Genomic DNA, 23,519 nt, shown 5'->3' with positions numbered 1-23,519 from the left:
AAATCTCATTTACATTAATTTATAGGCCAAATGGAAGGAATTTAGTGTTTAATTGCTGTAAATAAATGCCCATTTAAATCAGCTTTCCAGTGGGTCCCTGTGGAACGCGCTGGTTTAGAACGTTCACATTGCGGTAGATTTGTGCCCCAAATGCCGAGAAAAATACTGCGCGATATAATGGGCCCAAATTGAGCTACTCGCAATATTAAACTTAGTATAAAGGGATCTTTAGAAGCCCTTTTTAATGTAAAAATATACAACCTAACTTCTGCTATTTGCTTTATGAGACCCTGCGGTTGCTGGCGGTCGCGGGTTTAGAGATTGATTTTTAAACTACTATAACTATTATTCAAGGCCTTTAAACCTAATAATAGCTTTTGCGACGGGGTCTTCCAGCGATTTTTCGTTAATAATTAACTAGGCTGAACATTTTCGATTGGAACAGCTTAGAGAAAATCGCGTTTTAAACCCGCCCCCTCTAAACGGCGCCAAAATCGCGCACACCCTCAGCAGCAGATCTTCAACGACGCTTCAGGTAGGCTTTGCAACATACCTACAATTACTATACCTATTTCAGTCTATACCAGTATATATACCAAAATACTTTAAAAAAAATTAGACTCTAATATTACTAATTTTATTTGGGACTATAGATCACATAGAATTACAAAAAAAACACTTATGTAAACCAAAAGAGGTCGGGGGACTTTCACTTCCGAATTTTATGTATTATTACTGGGCAGTGCATATTAAGAATATAATTTATTGGCTGGGTAGTTCTACCCAACAGACAAAATGGATACAAATGGAGAAAGAGGATTGTCATCTTTGTAATATAGGAACGATCCTCTTCTCCCCGAAAAAACTGAATAACACAATATATAAGAAGAACCCAATTATTTATGGTACAATAAGAATTTGGAAACAAATAAATTTATCGTTAAAATTAAGAAATTTATAATTGTTAATGCCAATAGCGAATAACCCTTTATTTAAACCATCTCTTATTGATAAAACATATAACCAATGGGAAAGTATCGGAATTAGAAGGATCGGGGATATGTACGAAATGGGAAACCTACTATCATTCCAACAATCTATCTATCTATCTATCTATCTATCTATCTATCTATCTATCTATCTATCTATCTATCTATCTATCTATCTATCTATCTATCTATCTATCTATCTATCTATCTATCTATCTATCTATCTATCTATCTATCTGCCCCAGCTCCTGGTGAACGTTCCATCGTGTGATGTCACAATGCCCAACGTTCACATATGTCCAATCGGAATGGATTCATTTACATATGCCTTTGCAGGAGCCCCAGCACCCGGTGAACGTTCCATTGTGTGATGTCACAATGCCCAATGCTCAAAGACATTCTTGCCATAGAGGGAATACAGAGAAGGTTCACCAGACTGATTCCTGGGATGTCAGGACTTTCATATGAAGAAACACTGGATAGAATCGGCTTGTACTCGCTAGATTTTAGAAGATTGAGGGGGGATCTTATAGAAACTTACAAAATTGTTAAGGGGTTGGACAGGCTAGATGCAGGAAGATTGTTCCCGATGTTGGGGAAGTCCAGAACAAGGGGTCACAGTTTAAGGATAAGGGGGAAATCTTTTAGGACCGAGATGAGAAAAACATTTTTCACACAGAGAGTGGTGAATCTGTGGAATTCTCTGCCACAGAAGGTAGTTGAGGCCAGTTCATTGGCTATATTTAAGAGGGTTAGATGTGGCCCTTGTGACTAAAGGGATCAGGGGGTATGGAGAGAAGGCAGGTACAGGATACTGAGTTGGATGATCAGCCATGATCATATTGAATGGCGGTGCAGGCTCGAAGGGCCAAATGGCCTACTCCTGCACCTAATTTCTATGTTTCTATGTTTCCCTCTCCTCACCCCTCTCCCTCTCCCACCCATCCCTCTCTCCCCCACCCCCCTTCACTCTCTACCGCACCCCCTTCCCTCTCTCCCCCCGCCCCTTCCCCCTACCCCTCTGTCCCTCTTCCATCACTCCCCCTACCCCTCCCTCCCCACTCTTCCACTTCTCTCCCTCACCCCACCCCTCTCCCTCCCCCACCCCTCTCTCTCCACCTCCTTCCCCCTCCCTCCCCTCTCTCCCCCCACCCCTTCCCCCTACCTCTCTGACCCTCCCCACTCTTCCACCTCTCCCCCCTCCCACTATCCCTCCCCACTCTTCCCCCCCTCTCCCCCCACCCTCTCCCCCTCCTCCACACTCTTCACCCTCCCTCCACACTCTTCCCCCTACCTCCCCACTCTTCCCCACCCTCCCCTACCCTCTCCCTCCTCCTCTCCCTCCCCTCACCATCCCTCTCTCCTTCCCTCTCCCTCTCTTCACCCCTCTCCCTCTCCTCCCCCTCCCATCCCTCTCTCTCCCAACCTTCCCTCTCACCCACCCCTCTACCCCATCTCCCTCATCCCCCTCCCTCTGCCCCTCCCCCACACCTCTCTCCCCTCCCCATCCCTCTCTCCTCCCCCTCCCCCACCCTCTCTGCTCTCCCTATCCTCACCCCTCTCCTCCCCCTCCCCTCCCAACCCCATCCCTTTCTTCCCCCACTCCCATTCCCTCTCTCCCAACCCTTCCCTCTCTCCCCCCCCCTTTCCCCCTCCCCACTCTTCCCTCTCCCTCCACACTCTTCCTCCTCTCTCCCCTACCCCCACACATCTCTCCCCCGCCCCTCTCCTCCCCCCTCACCCTTCTCCCCTCCTCCTCCCACCCCATCCCTCTCTCCCCCACCCCCTTCCCTCTCCACCCCACCCCCTTACCTCTCTTCCCCCGCCCCCTTCCCCCTACCACTCTGTACCTCTTCCACCACTCCCCCTTACCCCACCCCTCTCCATCTCCTTGCCCCACCCCTCACTCTCCCCCTCCCTCCCCTCTCTCCCCCCACCCCTTCCCCTACCCTCTGTCCCTCTTCCATCACTCCCCCTACCCCGCTCCCCCTCACTGCCCACTCTTCCACCTCTCTCCCCCCTTCCCCTTCCACTCTCCCTCCCGACTCTTTCCCCATCTCTCCCCCCACCCCTCTCCCTCACTCCTCCCCTCTCCTCCCCATCCCCCCCTCCCCACATCTCTCTCCCCATCCCCCTCTCTCACCCCCTACCCCTGCTCTCCTTTCCCTCCCAATCTGTCCCGTTTCCTCCTCCTCCTCTCCCCTCCCTCCCCTCTTCTCACCCCCCCTCCCCCAACCTGTGTGTTTGGGGGGTGGTTAATGTGAGTGTGATGCCGCAGCCCCCCCCCCCCCCCCCCCCCCCGCAAAGTCCGTCCGGCGTCCGGCCGTCCGGCTGCCTTTCTTCCTTTTGATTTGTTCCATTGTGTGATGTCACAATGCCCAATGTTCACATATGTCCAATCGGAATGAATTCATTTACATATGCCTTTGCAGGAGCACCAGCACCTGGTGAACGTTCCATCGTGTGATGTCATTGCCACCCCGTCTCCCTCGCCCTCCCTCCCCCCACCTGTGTGGTTAGGGGGTGGTTAGTGTGAGTGTGATGCCGCAGTCCCCTGTCCCACAAACGCGCGTTGGGAAAACAGACCCAACGGGTCTGCACTTGGTCTAGTTAATATATAAAACTGTGTGCCTGCCGGCGTCCGGCGTCTGGCGTCCGGCGTCCGGCGGCCGGCCGCCTTTCTTCCTTTGATTCCTTGCTACGCCGAAACCTGACGCAGAATCGCCGAGATCTTTTCCATTTCGGTAGAGATTTCACTTTTCTTTCTAAGTATCCATTCCTGATTACATTTCGTCGTGTTTATGTACACATTTTTAATCAAATCCTTCTCCCCCCCCCCCCCCCCCCCAATATTTCAAAAAAAAAACTGGCTTCTCACTCATAGAAGCAGCCCCAGCCCCAGCTCCTGGTGAACGTTCCATCGTGTGATGTCACAATGCCCAATGTTCACATATGTCCAATCGGAATGGATTCATTTACATATGCCATTGCAGGAGCCCCAGCACCTGGTGAACGTTCCATCGTGTGATGTCACAATGCCCAATGCTCAAAGACATTGTTGCCATAGAGGGAGTACAGAGAAGGTTCACCAGACTGATTCCTGGGATGTCAGGACTTTCATATGAAGAAAGACTGGATAGACTCGGCTTGTACTCGCTAGATTTTAGAAGATTGAGGGGGTATCTTATAGAAACTTACAACATTCTTAAGGGGTTGGACAGGCTAGATGCAGGAAGATTGTTCCAGATGTTGGGGAAGTCCAGAACAAGGGGTCACAGTTTATGGATAAGGGGTAAATCTTTTAGGACCGAGATGAGAAAAATATTTTTCACACAGAGAGTGGTGAATCTCTGGAATTCACTGGCACAGAAGGTAGTTGAGGCCAGTTCATTGGCTATATTTAAGAGGGAGTTAGATCTGGCCCTTGTGGCTAAAGGGATCAGGGGGTATGGAGAGAAGGCAGGTACAGGATACTGAGTTGGATGATCAGCCATGATCATATTGAATGGTGGTGCAGGCTCGAAGGGCCGAATGGCCTACTCCTGCACTTAATTTCTATGTTTCTATGTTTCCCTCTCCTCACCCCTCTCCCACCCATCCCTCTCTCCCCCACCCCCCTTCCCTCTCTACCCCACCCCCTTCCCCTCTGTCCCTCTTCCACCACTCCCCCTCCCCCTCCCTCCCCACTCTACCACTTCTCTCCCTTACCCACCCCTCTCCCTCCCCCACCCCTCTCTCTTCCCCTCCCTTCCCCTCTCTCCCCCACCCCTTCCCCTACCCCTCCATCCCTCTTCCACCACTCCCGTCCCTCTTCCACCACTCCCGCTACCCCTCTACCCCTCCCTCCCTCCCCACTCTTCCCTTCTCTCCCCCTTCTCATCCTCCGCCTCTCCCTCTCCGCACCCCTCTCCCTCTCCCATCCTCTTCCCCCACCCCCCTTCCCTCACTACCCCACCCCCTTCCCTCGCTCCCCCCCGCCCCCTATCCCTCTGTCCCTCTTCCATCACTCCCCCTACCCCTCTCCTCCTCCCTCCCACGCTACCACTTCTCTCCCCCTTCCCTCCACGCTCCCTCCCCACTCTTCCCCTCTCTCTCTCTCCCCCACCCCCTCTCCCCTCCCTCCCTCCTCCCCATCCTCCCCCCATCCCCTCTTCTCACCCCCCCTCCCCCCACCTGTGTGTTTGGGGGGTGGTTAATGTGAGTGTGATGCCGCAGCCCCCCCCCCCCCCCGCAAACGCCGTTGGGGAAACAGACCCAACGGGTCTGCACTTGGTCTAGTTACAATTAAAATTTAAACTGAAAAACAACCAATATTTTAAATATCTTCAGATTTGCGATTTCATGAAAAAATATATACAAGGATATCATAAAATAACTCCTGAATTATTGGAAGAAGCAATGTATATTGAAGCTCTCCCAAAAATTAATATCATATTTATATAATAGTATTCTAAATATAGACCTACCATTGACAGAGGTACTTAGAGAAGAGAGGGAACGGGAACTAATGATAAAAATTATGAAGGTTACATGGGAAAGGTACTTGATATATATTCACAAATGTTTGATTAATGTAAGACATAATGTAATTAAATTTGAAATTTTACATAGATTATATTATTCAAAAACAAGATTGAACAAATGTTATCCAAATATATCCCCCATTTGTGATAAATGTCTATACCAAAACGCAACTATAACACACTCCTTTGTTTCCTGCATAAAACTTTATAGATTTTGGAGTGATATTTTTGAAATATTTACAAAATTATTCAAGATAAGAATGGAACCTAATACTGAAATGATTATATTTGGAGTAATGGAAGATGGGAATAAATTGAACACATCTTAAAATTTATTTTTTAACTATGGTTTAATAATAGCAAAAAAATTAATACTTAAATTTTGGAAAAATACATCAATACCAACGCTTAAAATGTGGATTGCAAGTATGTTGGACACCGCACATCTTGAGGAAATGCGATTCCTCCTAATGGATAAATCAGACCAATTCATAACGAGTTGGTCTCCATTTGTCGTCTTTTTGGAATCATATGGTGCAACACAATTGTAAAAACTAACTGTTTCAGGACTGGACGAGGGATGGTCAAGATTATAAACAATGATCTCCTTACCTTTTATTTTTATTTTTTTATGTCTTATTCTCTTTTTTCTATTTTCTTTTTCTCAACTTTCTTCACTCATTCGTCTTTTTTCTTTTTCTTCACACACTATTTATCTCACGCCTTTCTATCCTTTACTATCTAATTTCTTTTTCTTATTCTCATCTTTCTTTATTATAACAAAAAAAATAAAAAGCTGTACATAAAATGTATTATGGAAATATATATTAGGCACTTTGGTGCCATATGATTGTACTTAATTCTAATAAAATAAAATATTTTTAAAAAAAACACAGAATGCATTCAAATGTAATTCCTGTGATGGCCACTCTGCATTAACACAATTGGCAGTTTTGTACAAATGTTAACAATTATAATTATGAGATATTCTTTGAGGAAGTACTAAATATCGAACTGAACAATAATCCCAAAGCATTTTGCAAGTAAAACCATTAATATTCATGTTCAGAAGTTCAGAGTTACTAGGAGCAAAATTAAGTCATTCATCCTATTGTCCATTCTGCTATTCAATGATGGCTGATCTATTTTTCCCTCTCAACCCCATTCTCCTGCCTTTGCTCCATAACCCCTGACACGAATCAAGAATCTGTCAATCACTGCCTTAAAAATATCCAATAACAGCCTCCACAGCTTTCTGTGGCAATGAATTCCATAAATTCACCACCCTCTGACTAAATAAATCCCCATCATCTCCTTTCTATAGATGCGTCCTTTTATTTTGACTGGTCCTAGACTCTCCCACTAGTAGAAACATCCTCTCCTCATTCACTCTATGTAGGCCTTTCACTAATCAGTGAGTTTCAATGAGGTCCCCCCTTATCCTTCAAAACTTCAGCGAGTGCAGGCCCAGTGCCTTCAAACGCTCATCATATGTTAACTAAATCATTTCTGGGATGATCACATAACCTCCCTCTGGACTCTCTTCAATGCCAGCACTTCCTTCCTCAGATATGGGGCCAAAAACTGCTCACAATGCTTGCAATACGGTCTGACCAGTGCCTTATAAAGCCTCAGAATTACATCCCAAGTTTTTGTATTTTATCCCTCTTGAAATAAATGCTAGTATTGCATTCGTCTTCCTTACCACCAATTCGACTTGTAAATTAACTTTTTCGGAATCCTGCACCAGCACTCTCAAGTCCCTTTGCACCTCTGATTTCTGAATTCTCTCCCCATTTAGACAATAATTTACGTATGCCTTTATGCCTACTACCAAAATGCATGACTCCACACTTTGCCCCGCTGCATTCCATCTGTCACTTCTCAACCCACCCTCTCAACTTATCTAAGACCTTCTGCAGTCCCTGCTGTCTCAACACTACCTGCCCCTCCACATATGTTCCTATCATCTGCAAAATTGGCCGCAAAGCTTGCAATTCTCTCATCAAAATCATTGTTATACCTGTGAAGAGTAACGGCCCCTGCGGAACACCACTAGTCACTGGCAGCCAACAAGAAAAAGCCACCTTTATTGCCTCTCTTTGCCTTCTTCCATCCAGCCAACCTGCTATCCATGCTAGTATCTTCCCTCTGATAGAGTCATAGAGTAATACAGTGCGGAAATAGGCCTTTCGGCCCAACTTGCCCACACCGACCAACATATCCCAGCTACACTGGTCCCACCTGCCTGTGTTTGGTCCATATCCATCCAAACCTGTCCTATCCATGGACCTATCTAACTGTTTCTTAAATTTTGGGATACCTCATCTGACAGCTTGTTCCATACACCCACCACCTTTTGTGTGAAAAAGTTACCCCTCAGAAGTTACCCCTCAGAAGTTACCCCTTTTAAATGTTTTCCCCTTCACCTTAAACCTATGTCTTCTTGTTCTCGATTCACCTACTTTGGGCAAGAGACTATGCATCTACCCAATCTATTCCTCTCATGATTTTATACACCTCTATAAGATCATCCCTCATCCTCCTGCACTTCAAGGAATATAGTCTCAGCCTACTCAACCTCTCCAGATAGCTCAGACCCTCTAGTCGTGGCAACATCCTTATAGATCTTCTCTGTACCCTTTCCAGCTTGACAACATCTTTCCTATAACATGGTGCCCAGAATTGAACACAATATTCGAAATGTGGCCTCACCAACGTCTTGTACAACTGCAACATGGCCTCCCAACTACTCAATATAGACACAAAATGGTGGAGTAACTCAGCGGAACTGGCAGCATCTCTGGAGAGAAGGAATGGGTGACCTTTCACGTCGAGACCCTTCTTCAGAATCTGGGTCTGATTCTTCTATATTCAATACTCTGACTAATAAAGGCCAAAGTGCCAAACACTTTTTTGACCATCCTATCTACCTGTGACTCAACTTTCAAGGAACCATGCACCTGCACTCCTAGATCCCTCTGCTCTACAACACTCCCCAGAACCTTACCATTCACTGTGTAGGTCTTGCCCATGTATGACTTCCCAAAATGCAACACCACATTTTTCTCTGCATTCAATTCCATTCCTCATCCCACCTGGCCAATCGATTAAGATCCTGCTGCAATTTTTCACAACCATTTTCACTATCAGCAAAACCATCCACTCTTGTATCATCTGCAAGCTTGCTAATCTTGTCATGTATGTTCTCATCCAAACCATTGATATAGATGCCAAACAGTAATGGGCACAGCATCGAACTGTGTGGCACACCACTAATCACAGGCATCCAGTCCGAGAAGCAACCTTTCACCATCACCGTCTGCTTCCTTCCATGAAGCCAATTTTCTATCCATTCAGCTATCTCTCCTTGGATCCCATGCGATCTAACCCTCCAGAGCAGCTTATCATGTGGAAGATTGTTGAATGCTTTGCTGGTCCATTTATATAACATCTACAGCGCTGCCCTCATCGACCTTTTTGGTCAAGTCTTCAAAAAACTCAAGATTTGTGAGACACAACCTCCCACGTACAAACCCATGCTAACTAACCCTAATCAGCCATTGTCTATCTAAATGCCTGTATATCCTATCCCTCAGAATACTCTCCATTAACTTTCCAACTACAGATGTTAAGATCACTTGCCTATAGTTCCCAGAATTTTCTCTGCAGCCCTTCTTGAATAGAGGCCCAACATTTGCCACCCTCCAGTCTTCCGGCACATCTCCTGTATTTAAAGACGACTCGTAAATTTCAACCAGGTCTACCGCAATTTCCTCTCTCGTTTCCCACAATGTCCTCGGATATATCTGATCAGGCCCTGGAGATTTGTCTATCTTCATACACGATACTACCTTCAGCACCTTTCAACTGTAGCACTGAGTGCTCTCAAGACACTTCCATTGACTGATATCATGGGCTCTCATCTTCTTTAGCATCCTCATGTACTGCACTTCATCAAAGGCCTTCTGAAAATCCAGGAAAACCACACACACTGACTCTTCTTTGTCTATCCTGCTATTTACTTCCTCAAATAATTCCAATAGGTCCATCAGGCAAGATCTCCCTTTCATAAAACCTTGCTGACCAGCCTATTTTGTCGTATGCTTCTAAGTACTCAGAAACTTCATCCTTTATAATGGACTATTTTATAGTGTTGATTGCTGGCAGATATCTGTTGGTTGAATACATGCATAATATATATTTGGGGTGCAATTAAATTGTGCATTTTTAAATCACCAGTTATTGTTAAAGACCAGATTAGAACATTATAGACGCATGTTTATTGAGAAATATCAGATACCAGCAAAGAATTACTGATCTCACCCAAAAGGATTGTTGAATGCAATGGCATAGACCACATTTCTATGTCCCTCAAGTGTGTGGAGCTCTTCTCCTGATAGTGTGTCCCATAGTTTACAGGTTCGGTCATAGCTTCCTGTGATAAATCTAAGTGCAAGACAAATCATCAAACTGTAATTGCTTAAATAAAAGCAAGACAAATTTTACAAGTACACAATCTAAATATATCGATGCTCATGATACATATGTTATCTGCACACAGGAATATTTTAACATGAAGGTAAATTTCTGGGCCCAGGTATTTATCTGCATTCCCCAATCCCTGGTCACTAATGAGTAGTGCAGGCTCAAAACAAAATGAAGATAAAACCACAACTAATCGACAAGATTAACTTTCATTAACTTCCGCAGCAATAACAGCACACAAAAGATCATATATCAATATGGCACATATTTGGGATTCTGTAATAAAAATGTTTCAGTTAATGAGGAAATCCAATTGCATTTGCAATTAAGTACGTTAAAACTTCTAGTTAATTAAGCATTCTCCCAATAAAGCTACCTTCCAGTGCTGACCACTGCTGTTCTGATTTAACCTTCATGTGGGAAGACAGATAACAATAATTTTTTTCTGATTTCCAGCAACATGATGCAACCGGATAGTTCACAGACCTTTCAAATATTTGTTCTGGTTTCCTAATGGAATTTTGGAATTTTGGAATTGTAAAAATTATGAAATTGCTGAGCTTTAGAAACAAATTCAAGGCTGTCTTGCGATAACTGTTTTCAAACTACAAAATTGTTTAAAATAATTCATATTGAGTTCTAAGCAACTTCACTAACAGAATGACGAATTAATGTCCTTATTTTTTATAGTCAGCCCTTGTGTTTTGGTTGTGGCTTGGAAAGCTTTCATTTCTTTCAGGTCATCTTTTGGAAAATAGAATGCGATATTAATATTTATTGCCAAATCAAGGTTGTAAAATGGCAGCAACCTCCATTGGAGCCAGAAATTTGATGGTTTAATCCCTGCCCTAAGACTTTTCAAAACATGTATTTTGGATGAGGGTAAGATCCCATGGGACTTCAAAGAACTTCAAACTCCTAACAAAATGTTGCTCAAAATACATTGCCAAAATGAAAATGGTGCCAGGGTCCAGGTTGTCTTTGTTGCATAACATTCTCAAAGGGAAGGGCAAGCAACCAGAAGTCATTGTACATGTTGGCATAAATAACACAGGTAGGAAAAGGGATGAAGTCTACAGAGTGAATATATGGAGTTACGCTATAGATTTTACTTCGGAGTCACCTGAGTGACTTAGTGAAGAAGGCACGTCCAGGCGCACATAGATAGATAGATATAATTTATTGCCACACAACCAGGGTTGGTGGAAATTTGGGTTGTCAGCAGCGATACAATAATAAAGAACACACAATAAAAATGTAACACAAACATCCACCACAGCATTCATCACTGTGGTGGAAGGCACAAAAATTTGGCCAGTCCTCCTCCATTTCCCCCCGTGTACAGGACCAGAGTCCAGAGTCAGTTCAGGGTCGGCTCTTCCTCATCGGAGACCGCGGCTTTAAGATGGTGTAGGCCGCAGGCCGGCGGTCGAGATTTAAAGTCTCCGCCGCAGCCATAAGCACCGCAGACCGCAGGGCCGGCTGTCGAAGCTCCCCTCCAGGGGTGATGGTAAGTCCATGCCGGCCCCGCGGTAGAAGTTGGCTGCGGGCCGGCAGTGATGGCTTCTTCTTCCCCCGGGTCCCCCACGAGGGATCCCGGGCTGTAGACGCCGCACCAGCTGGAGCTCTGCAGCTTCAGGTTGCGACTTCAGGCTGCCGGCTGCCCCGGGCCAGCGAAACGGAGCGCTCCCCTCCAGCGAGCCCCAGCGAGGGCTCACCCGCTCCACATCGAGAGTCCACGCTGCGCCCGCCACTGAAGCCCCGGGCGCGTCTCCGGGAAAGGCCGCGCCAATCCTTGATGTTAGGCCACGGGGGAGGCGACCTGGAAAAAGTCGCCTCTCCATGGAGGAGGCAACCAAAGCGGTTTCCCCCTTACCCCCCCCCCCCACACCACCCCCCACACAAAACACACCGAGAAACACAAAATACATACTTTAAAACACTCTAAAAAATAAAAAAAAGTTGAAAAAACTGACGCGCTGCTGACATGGCTGCACACAAAGGAGCGCCCCCTACAGAGAACATGCGTCATATCGTCAGACGCATAGTGACTGCGGCCGCGGTAGGAGGTGCAGAGCATGCCAAGTGGTGAGTGAAAGAAAAACCTGAAGGTAAGTACTTTTACTTTCACTTTCAGGCTACTTTTCTTCAGTGGAGACTGCGTGCAGAGAACACAGGCAAGTCTTGTTATGGAGAAAAGTGGGAGAAGTAAGGAAAAGCGCGCCGCAGTAAGAACTCAAGAGGACAGAATGTCTGAGAGTAGCGGACGCCCGACGAAAAAGTCGGCGAAGAAAAACCAGCAACTTCTAAAACGGGAGAAAAATGCCCCGTTGAAACACTCACAGGGGGTAAGGCCAAAAAGAAAACAAACAGGCCAGTGGACTCGGATGAGTTGGAATCAGAGGTCATGTCAGACTGAGTTTCCCAATTGGAATTCCTCATGGGGAAAATGATATACAAAGGCAAACTCCGTAAGGAGTATAAATACCGCGGGCATACAGGAGAGCCAGCGTATGGAACACCCAGGAGAGGTCCTGGGAAACGTTGGCCTACAAGTGAGCCAGCGACTGAAATGCCTGATGATGATGAATATATGTGTTGGCCTAGCACAGAGCCAGCAACAGAAATGTCTGAAAGACAATACAGACGTTGGTCTACAGGGGGATATGACAAGAGAAGTAGCATCCCCCCAAAGGAAGAGACCAAAACCATGTTCCCCCCCCCCCCCCACACACACATACACAACCTAATAAACCAAAAATTAACTAAAACAGGACAAAAGAACAAAAAAAAGAAAAATAACAGATGGACTGCAGGCGAGCCGCAGCTGCTAAGGCAGCGCCGCCATCTTGCTGATACCATCTCAAGCTGTGGAGGTAGATGGAGTGCGGAGGAAGAACCTTTGCTCGAGGCACATGGCATTAACTATCTTGAATTATTAAGTACATTTCATGGGCTTAAAGCTCTTTGCGCTAAGGTGCAAAATTTGCATGTGCAGGTTCAGATTGACAACACTACGGCAGTAGCATATGTCAATCATATGGGTGGAATCAAGTCAGAAGCATGTGACAGATTGGCAAACATGATCTGGCACTGGTGCATTACGAGAAACATTTGGCTTTCTGCAATTTACCTCCCAGGTAAATTCAATATAATTGTAGACAGTAGGTCACGAAAATTTAATGACAATACAGAATGGATGTTAAATCGTGACATTTTCCATAACATTGTTCAAAAATTTGGAAAACCAGAAATGGACTTGTTTGCATCCAGACTGAACCATCAGTTACCTCAATATGTTTCATGGGAACCAGACCCAGGTGCAACAGGGGTAGATGCATTCTTGCTAAATTGGGGTGGAATGTTTTAATATGCATTTCCTCCCTTTTGTCTTATCAGTAGATGTCTACAAAAGATCAAACAAGATAATGCTTCAGGATTATTGGTTGTCCCAGATTAGCCCACACAACCATGGTATCCACTAGTGTTAAAAATGGTGACAGAACCTCTAATGCATATCTCAAGACAAGAAAACCTACTTTTGCACCCTGTAACTAGTGATTTTCATCCTTTACATGATCGTATTGATTTGTTGATTTGCAGATTCTAAAAAGGCCTTATGTCGGAAGAAGACTATCAAATTGCACTATGGATGTAATTGCAGGATCCTGGAGGGATAGTACCCAGAAGCAGTACGTTTCTTACATTAAGAAATGGGAGGAGTTTTGTGCAAGACAAAACATTTCATACCACACTGCAGACACATCAGATGTTGTAGAATTTTTGTCAACATTACATTTTGATGTAAATTTAAGTTATAATGCGATCAACACTGCAAGGAGTGCCCTCTCTGCATATTTATGGAGAGCATCTGAACAACAGGTTCTAGGGTCACACCCCTTGGTTTGTAGATACATGAAGAGTATCTTTAATGCTAAACCTCCCAGACCGAGATATACGGAAATCTGGAATGTGAGGGATGTACTCATGTTACTTCGGGATTGGAGTCTCATCTCAAATTTGTCTTTAGACAAAATTACCATGAAAGTAGGCATGTTAATGGCATTAGTTTCAGCACAAAGAGTTACAGACATTACACAAATTACGTATAGACAGAATGGGAATGACAACAGAGGAAATTACATTCTATGTCTATGACTTGCTAAAACAGAGCAGACCAGGAGTCACGGGGTGTAAATTGGTAATTACAGCATATCCTATAGATCCAAGACTTTGTGTAGTGACACATTTGAAACACTACATTGAGGCCACCAAGCACCTTAGAGGTGTAGAATCCGCATTATTTATCAGCCATAAAAAAACACACTAAAAAGTGTCAACACAAACCATTTCCAGATGGCTGAAGCAGGTGCTATTGGATGCAGGAATTGATACTGACAAATTTAAATCTCATTCCACCAGGGCGGCAGCAACATCGGCGGCCAAGGATTTGGACGTTCCAATAGACCATATCCTCGCGGCCGCAGGATGGGCAAATGAAAGGATGTTTTACAAGTATTACCACAAAGAGATTGCAGACCCTGGTCTATTTGGTGGTACTGTTTTGGATTCAGTATTAAATGTTCCCAGTGATTAAAAGGGGACACAAAATGTTTATGATAAATAAACCATTAACTGATTACATAAATGTTATGGTTGCGTGTTATTGACTGTCTTTCACTCATAGAGTCAATCAAATGCAGTGATACACCGGAACTGAATCTACGGCCTGAAATCACAGAAGCTTTAAAACCTTCACGTAGTCACTCACGTGACTCCGAAGTAAAATAGTAAGATTAAACGAGAACTTACCAGTTTGAAGTTTGATCTTTATTTTATGAGGAGTTACGTTGAGGGACTTCGTGCCCTCCACTCCCACCCTAATAAAGTTCAATGGTAAGTTAAGTCGGTATCACGTAGCTTACTATTATCCTTCGGTATCTATCATCTGTGATTTCACACCGCTGCTTTGAAGATTGACGTATGTGCGCCTGGACGGGCCTTCTTCACGTAGTCCCTCACGTAACTCCTCATAAAATAAAGATCAAACTTCAAACTGGTAAGTTCTCGTTTAATCTTACTATTAAAAAGCAGGACTCTGAGATAGTAATCTCTGGATTACTCCCGGTGCCACATGCTACGCTGTCATTACAGAATGATTTTAAACAATTTTATAGTTTGAAAACAGTTATCGCAAGACAGCCTTGAATTTGTTTCTAAAACTCGGCAATTTCATCATTTTTACAATTCCAAAAAGTGGAGGACATTAGGAAACCAGAACAAATATTTGAATGAGGTCTGTGAACTATCCAGTTGCATCATGTAACTGGATATCAGAAAAAAAACATTGTTATCTGTCTGTCCACATGAAGCGTAAATCAGGACAGCAGCGGTAACACATGATAAGAATAGGAAAATAGAACAGATGATTGCATGGCGCAGGAGTTGGTGCAAGGGCAGGGATTCAGATTTTTAGACCATTGGGATCTCGTCTCGGGCAGAAATGACCTGTGCAAGAGGGACGGGTTGCATCTGAACTGGAGGGAGACCAATACCTTACAAGTGTTACGAGGGTTTAAACTAGAGAGGGAGGAGAATGGGAAACAGAGTAGTAGGTCAGAAATTGGTAGAGTGATGGGAAGATAGAGGTTAGGATCTGTCAGCCTGAAAGGGAGGACAGGCAGGGAGAGGTGAAGGAATATGGTGAAGCTAATGGGCAGAAATATGCTTATTTCAATGCAAAGGGTATTGTGGGGAACGCAGATGAACTTGGAGCCTGGATCAGTGCTTGGGATTCTGATGTTGTGGCCACTGCAGAAACGTGGTTGTGAGAGTGGCCTCAAAGCCCTCCGGTTCTTCCTCGACCAGAGGAGCAACCTATACCCAGCCACTAACACTCTCCTCCGCCTAGCGGAGTTGGTCCTCACCCTCAACAACTTTACGTTTGACTCCTCCCATTTCCTCCAAACACAAGGCGTAGCTATGGGCACACGCATGGGCCCCAGCTACGCCTGCCTCTTTGTCGGGTACGTCGAACAATCCTTGTTCAATACGTACCAGGGCCCCATCCCCGACCTCTACCTCCGTTACATTGACGACTGCTTTGGGGCCACCTCCTGCACCCACACACAACTGACTGACTTCATCCACTTCACCACCAACTTCCATCCGGCACTCCAATACACCTGGACCATTTCCGACACTTCCCTACCATTCCTTGACCTCACCATCTCCATCGCAGGGGACAGACTTCTGACCGACATACACTCCAAACCCACTGACTCACATGGCTATCTGGACTACACGTCTTCCCACCCTGCCCCCTTTAAAGACTCCATCCCCTACTCCCAATTCCTCCGCCTACGCCGCATCTGTTCCCAGGATGAGACGTTCCACACCAGGGCATCAGAAATGTCCTCGCTCTTCAGGGAACGGGGATTCCCCTCCTCCACCATAGATGAGGCTCGCACCAGGGTCTCTTCCATACCCCGCAACACTGCTCTCTCTCCCCATCCCCGCACTCGCAACAAGGGCAGAATCCCCCTAGTCCTCACCTTTCACCCCACCAGCCGGAAAATACAACAAATAATCCTCCGCCATTTCCGCCACCTCCAACGTGACCCCACCACTCGCCACATCTTCCCATCTCCCCCCATGTCTGCCTTCCGCAAAGACCGCTCCCTCCGCAACTCCCTTGTCAATTCTTCCCTTCCCTCCCGTACAACCCCCTACCCGGGCACTTTCCGTTGCAACCGCAAGAAATGCAACACCTGTCCCTTCACCTCCCCCCTCGACTCCCTTCAAGGACCCAAGCAGTCGTTCCAGGTGCGACAAAGGTTCACCTGTATCTTCTCCAACCTCATCTACTGCATCCGCTGCTCTAGATGTCAGCTGATTTACATCGGTGAGACTAGCGGAGGTTGGGCGATCGTTTCGCCGAACACCTCCGCTCAGTCCGCAATAACCTACCTGAACTCCCGGTGGCTCAGCACTTCAACTCCCCCTCCCATTCCCAATCCGACCTCTCTGTCCTGGGTCTCCTCCATTGCCAGAGTGAGCAACACCGGAAATTGGAGGAACAGCACCTCATATTCCGCCTGGGTAGGTTGCGTCCGATGGCATGAACATTGAATTCTCCCAATTTTGCTAGCCCTTGCTGTCTCCTCCCCTTCCTTAACCCTCGAGCTGTCTCCTCCTATCCCCCCGCCCTCGGGCTCCTCCTCCTCCCTTTTTCCTTCCTTCTCCCCCCCACCCCCCATCAGTCTGAAGAAAGGTTTCGGCCCGAAACGTCACCCATTTCCTTCGCTCCATAGATGCTGCTGCACCCGCTGAGTTTCTCCAGCATTTTTGTGTGCCTTGTGAGAGGGACGTGACTGGCAGTTCAGTGTTCCGGCATTTAAATGTTTAAGACATGATAGAGAGGGAAGGAAAATAGGTGGAGGAGTTGCGCTATTAATCAGGGAGACTGTCACAACTGTATTCAGAGGGGACATACTTGAGGGTTCATCCACTGAGGTGATATGGGTAGAACTTAAAAATGAGAAAAGTGCAAGCACTCTAATGGAATCGCGCTATAAGTCCCCCATTAGCAAGAAAGGGATAAAGGAAAAGATATGTGGATAGGTTACCAAACAAATGTCAAAGCACATTGCACCAAAGATTCGGGTTCGATCCTGACCCCGGGTGCTGTCTGTATGAAGTTTGCACGATTTTCCTGAGACCACGTGGATTTCCTCTGGGTGCTCTGGTTTCCTCCCACATACCAAAGATATGTCAGTTCGTGGGTTGATTGGCCTCTGTAAATTACCCCTTGTGTAGGGAGTGGAAGCGGAAGTGGAATAACATAGAGCTAATGTGAACGGGTAATCGATGGTCGGTGTGGACTTGGAGAGCTGCAAATTATAAGTAGTGAGTGCGGCACAGTAGTAGAGTTGCTGCCTTACAGCACCAGAAACCCAGGTTCGTTCTGACTATGGGTGCTGTCTCAACAGAGTTTGTACGTTCTCCCTGTGACCACGTGGGTTTCCTCCCACATTCCAAAGACGTATAGGTTTGTAGATTAATTGGCCTCTGTAAATTCCCAAGTGTGTAGCAGACAAAACTAGGATAACATAAAACTAGTTTATGGGTGATTGTTGGTCAGCGCAGACTCGGTGGGCCAAAAAGTCTGTTTCCATGCTGTATCTCTAAACTAAACTATTCAGGATTGTCTTCGGAGGTGACTTTAACTTGCACAATATTGACTGGAACCTGCTTAGTGCCAAAGGCTTCGTAGACTGGGCAGAATTTCTGTGGTGTTTCCAAAAGGGTTTCCAGAAATAATTTGTGGATAGTCCAACCCGAGAGTGGAATATACTCAACCTTGTGTACAGGAAGGAACTGCAGTTGCTGGTTTACACTGAAGACAGACACAAAAAATTGGAGTAACTCAGGGGAGCAGGCAGCATCTCTGGAGAAAAGTAATAGGTGACATTTCGGCTCTGAAGAAGGATGGTGATCCGAACCATCACCTATTCTTTTTCTCCAGAGATGCTGCCTGTCCCGGAGAGTTACTATAACATTTTGTATCTGTACTGGACCTTGTTGGGTAATGAGCTTGGCCAGCTGACTGATGTTACAGTGAAATAGCATTTTGGGGATAGCGATCACAACCCAAAAGTTTTAGGATTATTTTGAATAGAGAGAAGGCTGTGGGAAAGTATTACAATGTTGTTAGGCAGGAGATCAGGAGGATACATGAGGAGTAGTTGTTACTTGGCAATTCCACATCTGATATATGTAAGGGTCATTTGAAGGCCAATTGATCGAATTTCAGGACTGGCATGTTCCAGTAAGGAGGAGGGATAGGGTGGGATAAGTAAGGGGACCTGGGATGACCAAAGAGGTTATTAAATTTGGTCAAAAGAAAAAAGAAGTACAGGCAAGGTTTAAGAGGATGGGGGGCTTTTAGGAATATAGAGAAAAGAGGAAAGAACTGAAGCAGGCAATTAGAAGTGTCAAAAGGGGGCACAAAATGGATTTGGTGAGTCGGTTTTTAAAAATCCCAAATCTTTTCATACTTAAATTAAAAACAAGAGGGCAACCAGGTAGAACATAGGACCACTCATAGATAAAGGAGAGAATTTGTACTTGGTGTCAGGGGATGTAGGCGAGGTGCTAAACAAGTACTTAGCATGTGTTTTCACCAAGGAGAAGGACATGGAGTACAGTGTGATTAGTGTGGAGTACACTAATATGTAAGGACAATTTGAGATTAAGGAGAAGGATGTTTTTGGGGCTCTTGAAGAGCATTAAGGTGGATATATCCCCAGGAAGTGAAGGGATCTATCTCAGGTAAATGAGAGACGAGAGAGGAGATTGCATGAGCCTTGGCAAACATCTTTGCGTTTTCTCTAGACACAAGCAAGAATGGAGAGTAGCTAACGTTCTTTCTTTTTTTCAGAAGGGAAGTAAATACAATCCAGGGAATTATAGGCCAGTGCGCATCACATCAGTGTTATGGAAGCTGTTGAACAGGATTATTTGGGATAGGGTTTACTCCTATGCGTAAGGGAAATGGTCTATTCATTAGCATGGCTTTCTGTACAGCAGGTCATATCTTACTAACATGATTGAGTATTTTGAGGAGGTGATGAAGGTGATCGATGAGGGTAGTATTCAGTATTTATTTAATATCATTTTCACTGAGTACTTGCATACACAGAGGAAACGAAAAAACATTACTCGATCAGTTTCCATTCAGTGTAGTTAATTTTTTTTTTAAAGGATAAATACAAAGGGCTTTAAAAACAAATTAAAATTACCATGTCTAAAAACAAAAAATAGGCCTAAAATTTACAATAGAATAAAAACAGACATTCCGACCGACAGTGGCTTTACTTTGACAGGTGCCTAGTTGTCAAAGTATGGACGAGGTTGAATGTGTTTGTGAACGATATTTGGGGAGGGGACAAAGTCCATTAATCAGTCTTATTGCCTGTGGGAAGAAGCTGTGGAGCATCCTGCTGGTTTTGCAGCTGATGCTCCTGTACCTCTTCCCAGATGGCAGAATAGAGAAGATGTGGTGTGATGGATGATAGGGGTCCTGGATGATGGAGATGGCTCTACTGATGCTCCGATTCTTGTATATCTCCAACAGGAAAGGGAGTGGGGCACCAATGATCCTGCTGGCTGTCTTCACTATCCTGTTGAGTTGATATTGTTCGTGAGCCTTGCAGCTCCCACACCAGGAAGTGATGCCGTAGGTCAGTATGCTTTCAATGGTGCCCCTGTAGAAGGTCCTTAGATGAGCAGTAGGGAGACCTGCTTTCCTTAGTCTCCGGAGGGGGTGGAGCCGCTGCTGAGCTCTTTTGATCACTGCTGTGGTGTTGGTCGTAGAGGTCAGGTCATCCGCCAGGTGGAGTCCTAGGAACTTCACACTGCTGACCCTCTCCACAGCAGCTCCATCAATATGCAGCGGAGTGTGATGTTGTTTTCCAACCCTCCTGAAATCAATCACCATTCCCTTCGTTTTTTCCACATTGAGAGTGAGGTTGTGAGATCTGCACCATTCTGTAAGCAGCTCCACCTCCATCCTGTACGCCGACTCATTATTGTCGCTGATGAGACCCACCACTGTTGTGTCATCAGCGAACTTGTTAATATAGTTGTTACTGAGTATAGCAGTACAGTCATGTGTAAGCAGACTAAACAGCAGGGGGCTTAGGACACAGCCTTGGGGTGAGCCAGTGCTCACAGCGATGGTTCTTGATGTCCGACTGCCCACCCTGACTGTCTGCTGCCGTTGTGATAAAAAGTTAAGGACCCAGTTGCAAGTGCCAGTATCCACCTTTAACAGCTTCAGCTTCTCCACCAGCTGCTGTGGGATGATTGTATTAAAAGCGGAGCTGAAGTCTATAAAGAGGACCCTGGCATAGGTATTCTTCCGGTCGAGATGTGAAAGTGCGAGGTTGAGTGTTGTAGAGACTGCGTCCTCTGTGGACCGGTTGGCTCTATAAACAAACTGCAGTGGGTCCAGGTCGGCAGGGAGACAATTTTTAATGTGCTGCATAACCAGCCGCTCAAAACACTTCATTAGTATGGGTGTGAGAGCCACTGGACGAAAGTCATTGAGACAGGCTGGGTTGGGTTTCTTCGGGACAGGAACGATGGTGGCACTTTTAAGACAGTTGGGCACTACTGCCTGGCTGAGTGAGACGTTAAAAATGTCTGTAAAGACATCTTTTAGTTGCTCGGCACAATCCCTTAAAACGCATCCAGGGATGTTATCCGGCCCTGCAGCTTTGCGTGGATTGATGCTGGCAAAGGCCTTTTTAACTCCGGCTGTGGACAGCCTGAGTGACTGGTCGCTGGGTGTTGGCAGGAGTGCTTGTATCTGGGTGGTATTTTTAACCTCAAACCGTGCGTAAAACTCGTTCAGTTCATCTGGTAGAGAGGGGGCGTTTTGGCATATCCGCAGCGGGGATATGTAGTCAGTGATGGTATGAAATCCCTGCCACAAGCAACGTGTGACTTTGTCGTTTGTGAAGTGGCTATTAAGTTTTTGTACTCTTCGCTTCCCTGATCCCCCGGGATAGGTTACTCCGTGCCAGTTTGTATGCTGCGTTGTCCCCAGATTTGAATGCAGCATTCCGGACTCTCAGTAGAGAACAAACTTCCCCAGTTAGCCAAGGTTTCTGATTGGCACGCCTCTTGACAGTTTTAACCACAGTCACATTATCAATGGATTTATTAATGTATGCGATGACAGACTCTGTATATTCTTGGAGGTCAATGCCACTGTCACATGTTGCTGCCTCTCTGAAAATGGTCCACTGTGTGGTTTCAAAGCAGTCTTGCAATGCTGTGGTAGCTCCCTGTGGACATATTCTGACTTAATTGACCATTGGCCTGTCCTGGTTCACCCAAGGTCTGTATGCAGGTGTGAGCATAACCGCCAGATGGTCAGAGTTGCCGATATGGGGGAGGGGGGCTGCTCTATATGAATCCTTGATGTTTGTGTACACCAGGTCTAGTGTGTTCTTTCCCCTGGTTGCAATATTCACATGCTGGTAGAATTTAGGCAGAACAGATGTTAGACTTGCCTTGTTGAAATCTCCAGCTGCCATGAAGAAAGCCTCGGGATGTTCCCTCTGCTGCTCACTGATGTTGTTGTAGAGCTCTGTCATAGCATCCTTCACGTCCACGCTCGGTGGTACATAGACGGCTGTTATGAAGACTGCCGTTAGCTCCCTCGGTAAGTAGAAGTGTCGGCATTTCACAGTCATTAGCTCTACGTGGGGTGAGCAGTAAGTGGAAACCACCACGGCATCCCGACACCACGATCTGTTAACGTACACAGCCAGGCCGCCTCCACTTGACTTACCAGCTAGGGTGGTGGATGTCATCTACATGGATTTAGGTAACGCCTTGGATAAAGTACCCTATGGTAGGCTTATCCAGAAGATTAAGATGCATGAGATTAGTAGCTTGGTCATAGGGTTTCATGACTTGCTTACTGATAGAAGACAGAATGCTGTGGCGGAAGGGCAATATTCAGATTGGAGGCCTATTGCCAGCAGAGTCCCACAGGAATAGGTGCTAGGACCTCTGCTGTTTGTGGTATGTATAAATTACTTGACATAAATGTAGACGTTGGTAAGTACACAGATGACACCAAGATTGCTGAGGTCACCGACTGTGCAGAAGGATGCCGAAGTATACAGCGGGATATAGATTTACTACAGAAATGGGTGAACAAATGGCAGGTGGAGTTTAATCCAAGCAAGTGTGAGGTGTGGCACTTTGAGAGGTTGAATATAAGGGTAAAATATACTATTAATTGGAGGACCCTTAACAACCTTGATATACAGAGGAATCCTAGTGTCCAAGTCCAGAGCTCCCTCAAATTAGCAACACAAGTAGATAGTGGTGAAAAATGCATACGATATGCTTGCCTTCATAGATAAGACATTGCGTATAAGAGTCAGGATGCCATGATGCAGTTTCATAGACTTTGGCTAGGCCACATTTGAAATATTGCATGCAATTCTGGTTACCTCATTACAGGAAGGGTCTGGAAGCTTTGGAAGTTGACTAGAATGATGCCTGGATTAGGCCGTATTGGCTCCAGGGGGAGGTTGGACTGATTTGCATTGCTTACTCTGAAAAAATGGAGGATGCGGGGAAACCTGATTAAAGTATATAATATTATGAGACAGAATCTTTTTTCACAGGACTGAAGAATCAAATGCAAAAGAGTATGCGCATGGCAAGTTTTTTTTTTACACAGAGATTGGTGAGTGCTTGGGACGCACTGCCAGGAGTGGTGGTAGAGGCAGATACGATAGTGTCATTTCAGAGACTTTTGGATACACATAAGCATTTGCAGAGAATGTAGGAATATGCACCATGTGCAGGTAGATAAGAGACGGCACTATGTTCAGCAAAGACATTGTGGATTGAAGGGCCTGTTCCTGTTTTGAACTGTACTATGTTCTATTTATATCATTCTTTGTTTGTAGAATCTATAACATGGAAA

General features: G+C 45.5%; 1 protein-coding gene across 2 annotated transcripts in view; it reads right to left on the bottom strand.

Annotated features, from left to right (window-relative positions):
- The window catches only part of daw1 (dynein assembly factor with WD repeats 1), a 75,590-nt gene that overhangs the window by 43,626 nt on the left and 8,445 nt on the right, over positions 1 to 23,519 (bottom strand). For both annotated transcript variants that reach the window (XM_033032066.1, XM_033032067.1), the window contains exon 5: positions 9,839 to 9,961. In XM_033032066.1, the coding sequence (XP_032887957.1) occupies positions 9,839 to 9,961 (123 nt within the window). The remainder of the gene's footprint in view (positions 1 to 9,838; positions 9,962 to 23,519) is intronic.

Source organism: Amblyraja radiata, chromosome 13 (assembly GCF_010909765.2).
Source record: "Amblyraja radiata isolate CabotCenter1 chromosome 13, sAmbRad1.1.pri, whole genome shotgun sequence".
NCBI classification, from domain to species: Eukaryota; Metazoa; Chordata; class Chondrichthyes; order Rajiformes; family Rajidae; genus Amblyraja; species Amblyraja radiata.
This window is presented reverse-complemented; position numbering and strand designations above follow the sequence as displayed.